The 12,477-nt window shown below is 38.9% G+C and overlaps 2 protein-coding genes across 6 annotated transcripts; one reads left to right on the forward strand and one right to left on the reverse strand.

The window, feature by feature from the left end:
- Positions 1-2,157: 2,157 nt before the first annotated feature.
- On the reverse strand, positions 2,158-3,565 carry LOC135624815 (formin-like protein 20). The gene has a single exon (XM_065128780.1). It carries the CDS (start codon positions 3,464-3,466, stop codon positions 2,396-2,398), a length of 1,071 nt encoding a protein of 356 aa, XP_064984852.1. The 5' UTR covers positions 3,467-3,565; the 3' UTR covers positions 2,158-2,395.
- A 3,018-nt stretch (positions 3,566-6,583) lies between these two features.
- LOC104000889 (protein NRT1/ PTR FAMILY 8.1) lies at positions 6,584-12,068 on the forward strand. 5 transcript variants are annotated; one of them, XM_065128782.1, is made up of 6 exons: positions 6,611-6,783; positions 6,887-7,144; positions 9,692-9,833; positions 9,927-10,144; positions 10,215-10,765; positions 11,023-12,068. In XM_065128782.1, the coding sequence occupies exons 3-6, from the start codon at positions 9,725-9,727 to the stop codon at positions 11,885-11,887; spliced, it is 1,743 nt and encodes a 580-aa protein (XP_064984854.1). In that variant the 5' UTR covers positions 6,611-6,783; positions 6,887-7,144; positions 9,692-9,724; the 3' UTR covers positions 11,888-12,068. The 5 variants fall into 5 exon arrangements, with proteins under 5 accessions (XP_064984857.1, XP_064984856.1, XP_064984854.1 ...); XM_065128783.1 differs by having other exon boundaries at positions 6,611-6,779; XM_065128785.1 differs by lacking the exon at positions 6,887-7,144 and having other exon boundaries at positions 6,584-6,779.
- Positions 12,069-12,477: the final 409 nt, after the last annotated feature.

A 12,477-nucleotide genomic window follows, 5' to 3' on the forward strand; every position in this document is an offset into this window, starting at 1 on the left:
GCAATGACCATGGAAATCACAGATAGAGCTTGGAACAAAACTCCATAGAGCTTGGAAACCATATATAGCGCTTGCAGTGTTGGAAGGAGATAAAAGAACAAAGCAAGTCATTCAAAAACCAGACATGGTCCAGGAGCTAGACCATTTATAAGCATCCAGAAGCTTTGATAGTCTCGATCAAACGCAAGGAGCAAGAGAGTTAACTGTCCATCTTCTCGTTAACACTTGGTAGACAACAAAGGATCTGTTCCCTTGAAAGCAATACTTTCGAAAAACTTGAGAGCAGATATTCATCCACAAAATCAGAATAAAAAAGCCTACATGTACCTAAAAGAATGATGATCAAAGCCCAAAAAATCTTTCACACAATTTGCAACCCGACATATATGACTATACCCAAGTAAAATGGAAGATTAGGGGCAGTGAGGGAAAGGTTTGGTGATATTATCCATGGCTTCGGAGCCTATAAGTAAATTGTTACATTAACCAACAAATAGATGCAGAATGATACATACAACTCAAACTATTCTAAACATTGCTGCAACCAGAACAGAGCTGTCTAGTCTTCTCCTTCAACATGTTATAATGCAGATTGTCATTTCTTCTTCCAAAACTACCACACTATTTCTGTTGTACCATAAGCATTTCTCGCCATATGCCATCTGCACGTCTCATTTCTTCTTTGAAATGTTTATTTGACAATAGGCATATTAAGTGCCAACAGAAATAGGATTAATGGTGTGAAGGAACCTTGAGGAAGACCTGAGAAAACTTTATCAGAAACAACAAATCTCCTTGACGTCAAACTACATTTTTAGGTATACATATCTTATATTGTAATCTTTGTCCAATCATACACTAAAAACATCATTATATGGCTCAAAATTTTGATAAAAACAGTTGCCAAACTTAAAAAAACTCTTTCAATCCCTTAATTAAGTAAAAGGGTTTTAATTTCATATGGTACCTTTGGTTCCAATATGTAGACTAACAATCTTCTTAAAGGTGATCATGGTGTTCTGGTAGCCGAAGTGTCTCACATAGCAAACTGGAGGTGTACAGAGAAATGTGCACTTAATTTATCTAAAATATACATATGCACAACAAATTGGGCCAGAATGATCATGCAAACTAAGAACTCTAAGCATGAGTTTATATTTATACAGATCAAAATGATAAAAATTTGGTGGTAGAGTCCATTTATGTGATAACAAATTTAATATATATAAACCCTCTATTTTATAACACAACCATATGGGCGTGCATGGGTTCTACGACCTCAAAAGTACATGGCCACCCACCGGATACACAAAAAGACAACCACATCTGTATATATTGGCTCCATTGGCAACCTCATGAATGACAGGTCACAACACTGCTCAATAAATTTAATAAGCCACATCTGTTAGTCATAAACACCTCCATGCCTTAGATTTGAAACCCTTACGATTACACGATTCTGTGGGAACCTTCTCCTCAGCCCAGTCCATCAAACTTTATCTGCAAATCTTCCCCTAAAAAAGGTTATCTACCTTGATTCCTATTAAAAGAAAATCTCTAAAATCACACTAATAAGATAATATAGCTATCTTCACATTGTATTGGTATAAGATGATATGTCAAGAGAAATATTGTTTGTGCGCATTTCTTGTATGATTTAACAACCATAATCTTGAAGAAAACCACCTTTTTACAGAAACAAACTAAATAGCCTTTCTGAAGCTGACTTCATTATACCTCAAAGTAAAAAAAGGTTAAATGCACTATAGATCAACTCAAAATCATGAACAAACATTCCCCTATTCGCCGTTCAACGAAGTCTGACATGCTTCAGAAAGAAGTATATTTACTTTCTATGGATACTTCAGATTATCAGACCTCAAGTTGCATGATCTGAAATCAAAATCTACAATAAGGTTAAATTATCTTCACTTGTACAATTTTTATTGACTGCCAACAAATAGTTAACATTTGCTGACTTACACCAGAATATATATTATCAAAACTTCACAAAAATAATAAAGACACAAGAAAATAAAAGTCAATTCAATGTCAAGGTATATATGACAGAAGAACAGTGGAAAAGCTAATATTATGAAAGAAAATGACAAACAAAAAAAAATAACCTCTTCATGACAAGAGATCCAACAACAACAATACAATAACAATGACTGATATATATATTAGACAAGCACAGTATCATAATCTCCATTCTACTAAAAGCATGAGAACTTCACAATAACACACCTTAGTCCGTTGATCACTGAGATGGACTGCAAAGACAACAAATACACGATAGTCAGAGATATGAAACCAACAGCCCTGAAAGCGGCATCATTTATTCATCTTTGCCTCTTTCAACTCCAAGTCCTGTCTGTTAAACAGAAAGCAGCTATTAATAGTCTGCACGATAGTCACTGTAATCATCTCTTGCACAGACATCGCTCTCCACCCTTTCAGCGATCTTCTCCTCCTCATATTTCAGTCCTTCCTCAAGCGCCAACCCTCCTAACGCTCCAGCCACCGCCCCAACCGCCAAGCCTGTAGCCGCTCCCATTCTGCCCCCTTTTGGCTTATGATCATAAGCAGAATAGCCTGATGAGTAGCCCGTGGGCGCTGATGGCCCCCCGTAGCCGGACGTCTGGTCATAGTATGTATGGGTCTGGGCAGGGGCAGGGGCCGGAGCCGGAGCCGTAGGTGCTGAGTAGTAGGGAGCAGGGGAATAGTATCCAGAAGTGTAGGGATCAGAGTAGCTCCCGTAGTGGTACTGCGAGGAATGGGGCTGGGGCTGGGGCCGAGGCGGCACAGGGTGGCCGTAAGGAGGAATAGGAGGGGACGGGGGAGTAAAGGTGCGGTAATCTTTAGCCGAGTGAGGAGGAGGGGGGGAAGGAGAAGGGAAGGGGGGAGCGTTGGAGGAGTAATAATAGCTGGAAGAGGGAGGGGGAGGGGGGAAGTGGTGATGGGGATGGGGATGGAGGTCGGGCGGGGGGCAGGGCCGCTCTCGGATGGCGAGCTTGATGCGGATCTTGCCCTGGGGACGGCCGGAAGGGCGGCGGAGCTCGAGGGTTCGGATGGGAGAGGGCGAGCCGTCGACGCAGCCGCCGACTGTGAAGGCGTCGGGGTCGAGGAGGTCCTTGACGGGGGATCGGGCGGTGCCGACAAGGGGCTTGGGGGTCTCGGAGGGCTTGGAATGGAAGACGTCGAGGGTGAGGAAAAGAAGGGTTTCGGAGGAGGGGAGGGGGAGGGGAAGCGCGAGGCGCTCGTTCCAGACGGGGCGAGTGGAGCCGGCGTCGTCGGGCTTGGTGGCGACGCGGCAGTCGGGATCGAGGTAGGCGACAACGTAGGGCTTGAGGTCGCCGTTTCGCCAATTGACGTTCTTGAGGTGCTTCGCGGAGACGACGGTGACCTCGAGGTCCAGGGGCCTCGGCGATGGCGATGGAGGAGGAGGGCGCTGCGGGGAATCCATGGATTCGGATTGGGTTGACCACCTGCGATGGATTGGGCGTGCGGAGATGATCGATGATACCCACCAACAGGGGAGGCGTTTGGGGGCGGAAATCAGTGGACGCGCACAAAGCCAATCAAGGTGGTTCCGTGACGTTGACCCGTGCTTTCTTTTTCATTATTATATTTTTCTTTTTTTATTTTATTCAGCATGTTTTTTTCTGAAAATTTTCTTTTATATATATATATATATATATAATTTATATTTTAAGTAATTATCATTATATTAAAATCACCTACTCCTAACGTAATTTCGACTAAATTAGTTTTGACCAGCTAATTTTGTTGGTAATTTGTTTTGACTACTTATAATTAGAAAATTCGGGAGAAATAAGCTAACTAATTATAATCTTAGCATTTTGGTCTCTAGATTTAAAAAATTTATATTAATTTTTTTATAATTATAAACATCAAATATTTAATCCTATTAACTCTAACGTTATCGATTTTACCAACGAAAAATACAATACGTGATAGCTTATGCAAGAATGATACGAAAATAATAAGTAAAATTATAATTTTAACCTACCGTTCTACAACTACATTGACAAGAGGTGCGGTAAAAGCCATACATCTTAATGACATAAATGTAGAACAACGGGATGCCAACACAAATGTCTCTTATTCATATTCTCCTTACTAATTTACAATTATGAAATTTAATTTTGATTCAAAAATCCAAAGATTTTGATAATAGAACCATTCGCACCTCTTATTCTTTTTACCATAAAATAATATAATCTTATACTAATACAAAATAAAGATAATAAAACCATAAAATTATACTAATATCATAGTATGTAAAAACATGGTATTCACAACAAAATAAATAATATTACATAATATAATTAACAAATAATATAATATAGATATATACATAGTTTATATGTATATATATAAATAAATAATATGGAGCATTAAAAATATATCACAACAAAAGTAATCAAAATAATAGGGCAATCCAATACCGCTGGTAACAATATTCAGCATCACAATGACTCGTTCAATCCCTATTGTTTGGTTTTGAGAGTTTTATCCAGTGTTTATGATAGCTATCAGACTATTTCACTACTTGAGAGCTCTCTTGAGAGGGGAAGGATCCTCTTCCACATTTCCCATTATAGCTAAAGCTCCCGCTTTACTCGAAAGCCTTTGAAGGGGTGCAAAATTAAATCTCTCCAAGATTCACTTGAATTAATCTATTTTGTTAGGGGAATTATTAGCATTTCTTGGTTTCTTAAGAATATTTTGGATGACATCTTCCTCCTTTAATTATGTCATTATGTTGTCAATGTGGTCCATGTTTCTTGGATCACAAATGGTATGGTTCATCAATTTGTCGATTTTGATCGAACTATAAATTCTCTTCTTTTTTATCTTCTAATAATAAAATATAGTTTAGTTTATAAACTTTCATAAAAAAAACAATACTTCGATAGTAAATAATATAAAATCAACATAAAATATTACAAATAAAAAAGGAGTGTGATTAATAATGTATTATGTGTATAACACTTATATATTATAATATACGGTAAAAAATTAATGGCGAGAAGATCATCCCACAAATAAGTAAAAGTATCTTTTAAGTTAATAAATTAACATAATTATTTATTTGATATCAAATTTAATTTTGATTTTAATATGGTAAAACATTCCATGTTAATAAAGTAATAACATATGAATATTAATTAGTGAGATGTCGTGAAGGTTCGCCAACTCATCTACCATTTTAACGTGAGGGTCTAATATAATAAATCTTTCATGCTAAACTAAGGATGGATTTTTAGAAAAAAGTTTTTAAGTTAGAAAAATTTTTATAGAGCACATCAACTTTAAAATTTCTCAAAGAATATTCTTGATCATATCAAAAGTTTATTTTATCCTTATCTTCATTGTATCCACTATTGTCTCTTTTTTCCATTATCTGTGTATTCTTATCGGACTAAAGTACTTTACAAACGTAAGCATGGGCATAGCTCTAACCACCCTCGTGATATCTAAAGGTATCGTGCACATGGAGGGGAGTGATTGACAAGATCAGCTTGTGTATAGAGGCACAAGCATAGCCAACGAAACTAATCCGCACACAAAGGCACGCTAGTGCGACCAGCCCACGCATAGAGTGTAGTGATCAATGAGAACCAAAATACATGCGAAGGCGACCAGTGGGCGAACTCGTGCGTATGCAAAAGCGCAAACGACCATGGGAGGAGGGTATAATTGACGAGACAAACTTAAAGGCACAAGTGGTCAGAGGAGGACAATCAACGAAGCAAAGGGAGGCAAAGGGCGATGGTCAATAAGGGTAAAATAATTATTTAAAAAATAATATTATCTAAAAATTTTTCAAAGTAAATGCATTTAACGTGAAAATTTCAAACTTACGGATTTTTTTTAATGAATGCATCCTAAACTAAAATATGCAAAAGAAACTCTCTCTCCATATATGACATAAAATTTTAATCAAATAATATATTTTTTCATATCGGATCATCCTAACCCGTGCTAAATGGGTATCAACACTCGTCATTCAACAACCCACAACTTAAATAAACATAAATCAGAAATCTTGGCATCGAATTCAAGCGTCAACGGTGATGACTATTTCCAAAAAAGAATCAGGCCGGATCATACTCGACCTTTGACATTATAATATCTCATAAGTCACGAGTAAAAAACTCTAATCCAATTGTGGAATCCATTAACCAAACATGATAGGATAATTAATCATAATATTTCTCTACTTGGAATCTGATTCCTCAAACACTAGTTGTATCAGAACTCGTTGATCAAGGAATATCATATATAAAGTGCGTTGAGATTGTTGACCAATTCTTGATGTGCGTGTGAGATTTTCAATTTTGATACCGCTTATATTGTATACTAAAATTAACAAAATTATTCTTTTTATTTTTCTTTTTAATCTCAGTCGTTGATTTGCTTTAAATAAAGTGAACAGATCAAATCGCTGAATTGATATGATTAGAGTGCAAATTCCAATATCCGTTGGATGTCACATCAGCCACCAAAAATGCTTCTTCCATGTATTTGGACGCGCCTCTGTAATGGATGGCTCCGCAAGCGACAACGCGTCCCACTGCCTGCGTGCCGTTCCACATTCTGACACCCATCCGAGGCCAAGTGTTTCTTCCATCCACAGAGACAGAGATTTCTTAGGGAGATTGCTGCAGCAGGCCGAGCGTTTCTTCCATCCAATACTTCTTCCTCCTCCTCCTCGGGGTGACTCTTCGAGCTGGCTAGCTGTCCCATGTGTAGGTAGAAAAAGGAATGATTCTTCTCTCACTTCTGCTGTGCCTTGAATCCATACCTTCCTATAAAAACCGCTCAATTTGATGGAGTTCGAGTTGTTTGGTGTCAGCTTGAAATGGAATGTGAGTTGTTGCTTCCAGTAAATGGAGATATTTGGCGGAGATAAAAGGCTGGTGTACAGCTCATACTTTCCGGACCTCCGCCTCCTCCTCTACTCTGCTCTCTACAAAATCAATCGCCCCTGCCCTCATCATCTCCTCTCTACTGTAGATCGCCGAGAATCGATTGAGGGTGTGACAGAAGACTCCTCTCTCTGTCTCACCACTCCTCTTCTTCTGGTTCAGATCACCAGGCTTGATCTCACCTGGTAAGTCATCGATCGAAGCCTTTTGAGTTCCTCTGTTATCGTTTCACTTTGATGTCGAAGATTTGGTAGATTTCTATATGATGATTTACTTGGAGATTGATCGATAACGCTGATCCTGATTCCCAAATATCGTTAGTGAGATTGGAATTTGAATTTGAATTCATCATCATTATTCATGACAGTGCTCATCTCGCAATCCGCGTCTAAGATAAAGCATCACTGTAGGGGAGAGAATGATATCGAGATGATTTGACTCACTTCACAGCACTACTTGCATTCGGCAAGTGTTTTCATTTTATTTTGGCTATCGAGACATCCATGAAAAGCACAAATTTTGGTAGCTTGTGCTGTGAAATTTCTTAGTATTTACTCAGTCTTGTTTTGGAACCAGTCACTCTGGTGATTGTCCTCTTGCTTGTCCACTCAGTTAACTGCTGCTTTTGCTCCTTGTTTCTTTTGCCTTGGCATGCTGGCTCAATCCTTGTCATTGCCAGTATTGCAAGTAGTGCATCATTCAATGAATCCATCCGTGGGACCTTCTAAACTTTTTCTCCTTCCTTGTTCCTTACATTAGACTATTACATCAAATCTAAGATTGTTGATAAAAAGAGGTAGTAGGATCACAAATCTTTTCTAATCAGATAATTATTTATTTCTGTATTTATGATAGATAAATGATTCTACAACTCATTTTGTAAATAAAATTTATGATTATTACTGTTTTTTCCTTTTTCATAAATGTGTTTCCCTATTTGTCTTGATAATATAATGTGGCAATCATAGTAAACATATAATTAAGATTGTTGCCAGTTGCAACTCTTTCCTCTATTTAGTTGCCACTTCTAATCCTTCATTTCTTATATTTGTCTATTAGTACACATGGTCTACATATATGAAAAGACTAATAAATACATTCTTGCTAAGTTTTATACACCTATGTTGTTCATGGGATTCCGCATGCTTGCGGATGTAGACGGCAATTCTTTTCATTTGTTAATCACACTTTGTCATAATACAGATATGAACCATATTCTGGCTTGAATAAATAGCAAAAAGAAATAAGAAGTAGGATCTCAATCCCACTGCAGGATCATATTTTTTATAGCAACTATTCAATTAGTAATACAGTGAAATTACTGTATTTATGCACGAGGTGGCTTTGTTTGAATTTATTTATCCCCTAGATTATAGTATACCACTGTACTATAAGTGTGCAGTGAGATTGAACTGGGTAAGCCTATTGTTGTTCCTTCCTGATATGAAAGGATTCGATAAATTTATAGATAAGATTATGTACAACCACTCTCCTATGTTATTGGGATTCTTATGCACTGAGTATTATAGTGTACTACTAAAAGTGAAATAATTAACCATACAGGGTATTACAGTTCACATAACATGTCATTTTGGTTGTCTATGTCAGAATTTTTTATTACCATGTAACTTGCAAAATCCATTTTCTAAGTTTGGATAGCTGTTTGTGTCTCCATGAACAAATCTATAGCTTTGTTCTTCGGTCGCCTTTCTGATTTCAGAGACAATTTATGGTGTCGTTGGTGAAGTTCAAATATATCAAGTTCAGCTATGGTTTCTTCAGAAAAGGATATTGCATCTATATATCTACCAATTTAGCCAGATTAATCATAACCGGCAAGCATTTATCTATACTGCCTAGTCACTTAGGTTGTAATGACCTATGATTTTTTTCCCTTGTCATAATGCAAATTACCAAAATTAATGTTTTACTTTGATTGAATTATTTATTTATTTTGTTTGTATAGCATAATTAAAATGAGTCTCCTTCATCGTTTGGACCAACTATAATTAAATCAATTAAATAATTATTAAATAATTTATTTATTTATTAATGAGTGACGTGATTTTTAGAAAATAATTATTTAGAACTTTATTTTTGTGTGAACCATAACAAATAAACATATTAATTTTATTTTGTATATAAAAATAAAATAAAAAAGAAAATATTATTTACGCTCATCTTCTCCTATATAAAGGGGGCTTCACCTCCCTTGTTTTTTTAGTGAGCTTGATAGAAGGATTTAGGAGAATATCTCGAAAATCCCTGAGGAGAGGTAATATTCTCTACTCTTTTATTAACAATTCTGTTAATTTACTTCAATATTGTGTTAGGGATTTTACTTATACTGTAGTGGCATAATATTCTAATTAATAATATACACTCGAGATCTTGAAGATCTCTTATTGGTCTGACAATAACTTAGCTTGCTTTGAATTTATCAGTCAAATGAGATTTGCCATCAGTATTTATATGTTTTGAACACTGTTTATGGCACACAGGAATATGTCAGTATGTGATAAACCATTTAGTTTAAAACTGCATATGCTTTACATTTGTTCTTGGTGATCATATGGTAAAGCAGATTCGTTCTTCTCTATTGTGTTTTGGTATTTGGCTGTGCACCGATAAGTTGATTTTATATTCTTTTCATATGAAACAATGGTCTCAATTATTCTGCCATTTATTCGACTATTGTCTTCGATGACGCTGAAGCGTGGATCAAATGTCAGATTCCGAGTACTCCTAAGGACTGTCAGACAACCATGGAGGCCACCGATAAGAGGTACACTGAAGACGGGACAACAGATGTCCATGGTAGGCCAGCTGTGAGGAAGAACACTGGGAATTGGAGAGCTTGCCCCTATATTCTTGGTATCATCCTCAGGTCACCTAATTGACATACAGTAGAATGAAAATTTATGCTGTGTTGTAATCTAACCATCATATTTTTGCATCTCATCGCAGCAAATGAATGCTGTGAAAGGTTAGCATACTATGGGATGAGCACGAATTTAGTGAACTATATGAAAGATCGTCTCAACCAAGGGAATGCAAAAGCAGCAAATAATGTCACTAACTGGTCAGGCACATGCTATATTACGCCACTTCTCGGGGCTTTCATCGCCGATGCTTACTTGGGAAGATATCGGACAATTGCTAGTTTCATGATAGTTTACATCATTGTAAGACCAGCATTATCCTTTCTAGATTTGATCTTTGGAGATTCCTAAACGACTTTGATCTCGTTTACAGGGTTTGATATTGTTAACAATGACAGCGTCTGTCGAGGGTCTGAAGGCTCCTTGTAACCACGGCGTCTGTGATCCAACAACAGCACAAACAGCAGTGGTCTTTGTGGCTCTTTATCTCATTGCTCTGGGAACCGGAGGAATAAAGCCTTGTGTCTCTTCTTTCGGTGCTGACCAGTTTGATGAATCGGAAGAATCAGAGAAAAAGAGGAAGAGCTCCTTCTTCAACTGGTTCTATTTCTCCATCAACATTGGGGCTTTAATTGCTTCTTCTGTGCTGGTGTGGATACAGAATAATGTCGGATGGGGTTGGGGCTTCGGAATACCAGCAGTGGTGATGGCTATCGCAGTTGTGAGCTTCTTCCTGGGAACCCCATTGTATAGACACCAGAAACCCGGAGGGAGTCCTATAACACGAGTTGCGCAGGTTATTGTGGCATCTTTGAGGAAGTCTGGAATGGACGTACCAGACGACAAGTCTCTTCTATATGAGGTGGCAGACAAGGAGTCTGTCATACAAGGTAGCCGAAAGCTTGGACACACTGACGAATTCAAGTAAGTTCATTAGAACTCTTCGTATTAATACTCTGCTTTAGATTTCTTTAACCTTCATGTGCTCGTATCTTATTGTGCTTTTCCGTGATTTCTTCTTGCATATATTCTGTAGTATATGTTTTCTGTCTCTTCGTTAGAGGGATAGAAAAACAGAGTGGATTTGTAAGCTCCTGAGATGATATATCCGAAGGGGTTTATCGTATGTTCAATGTTGACAAGCTCGGAATATGATTCGTGCTACTCTGAGTTCCTTTCAGGTTCCTTGACAAGGCTGCAATTGTCACTCAGGAGGACAAGAACCCTGTGAGCCCCTGGAAGCTTTGCACCGTCACCCAAGTAGAGGAGCTCAAGAGCGTCGTGAGGCTTCTTCCAATATGGGCGACCGGCATCGTCTTCTCCACAGTCTATGGCCAGATGGGAACCATGTTTGTACTGCAAGGCAACACCCTCGATCCTTACATGGGTCCTCACTTCAAGATTCCTGCGGCTTCGCTCTCCATATTCGACACCATCAGTGTGATCGTCTGGGTCCCCATCTACGACCGCATCATCGTCCCGTTGGCTCGGAGGTCCACCGGCCGCGAGCGCGGCTTCACGCAGCTGACCCGCATGGGCATTGGCCTCGTCATCTCCATCTTCTCCATGGTGGCTGCTGGAATTCTGGAGGTCGTGAGGCTCCGCATCGTGGCAAATCACAACATGTATGACTCCCACGCCTACCTGCCCATCTCCATCTTCTGGCAGATCCCTCAGTACTTCATTGTGGGAGCAGCTGAGGTCTTCACCTTCATCGGGCAACTGGAGTTCTTCTACGACCAGGCACCGGATGCCATGAGGAGCTTGTGCTCTGCGCTGTCCCTCACCACCGTGGCACTCGGCAATTACCTGAGCACCGTGCTCGTCACGGTAGTCACAGGCATCACAACGAGGAACGGGAAGCTGGGTTGGATTCCGGATAACCTCAACCGAGGGCACCTCGATTACTTCTTCTGGCTCCTGGCAGTTCTTAGCTTGGTTAACTTCGTGGCATACCTTCTCATTGCGAAGTGGTACACCTACAAGAAGACAACAGATGAGGAGTTTGATTATGGCAGTTCTTCGGAGTTGGGTACGCAAGGTTGAAGATGCTAAGCTAGCTTTGAGTCCTTTGTTTGATTCAGATCGTGCTTATAATTTAGCCTTCTTGCAGACGGCTAATAGAATTGCAGCATGTGGAAGTCGTTCTTTTCTCATGATGTAGATGAGATACTCTTAGTGGTCGTTTGCTAAGATAATTGATGTGCATGACTTTGACACTCGTTAACTTTGCCTCGAGTCACTAAATGTTCTTAGTATATACATATCGCTTACAGGAACATGATCACATAGAAAGTGTTTATTTGAACCAAAAAGAAAGGAGGGAGAAAAAGAAAGAGGTGTGTATCTAAATAAAGCCATGATCACAGGAGCAGCTTCGTTCAGTGGCTGCTCTTTTCTTCTTTAGCAGAAGGGAAATAGCACAGTGGTTTTGAGGTGAAAAGAGAGTTGCTTGTTTCTTTCAATTCTTTATCCTTCACCAACTGGGAATGCTCCCTTTGCTTTTTTGCTAGCTTTGGCAGCAGGAATATATGTAGCTCATCAGGCATGCCACTTGCCTGTCACAGAGAAAAAGCATCAAAAGCAGGGTTACTCATTGCTCATTTTCCCAGCCCAAGTGCCTTTGGATGATTTCC

This window comes from Musa acuminata, chromosome BXJ2-10 (genome assembly GCF_036884655.1).
Source record: "Musa acuminata AAA Group cultivar baxijiao chromosome BXJ2-10, Cavendish_Baxijiao_AAA, whole genome shotgun sequence".
Lineage (NCBI taxonomy): Eukaryota > Viridiplantae > Streptophyta > Magnoliopsida > Zingiberales > Musaceae > Musa > Musa acuminata.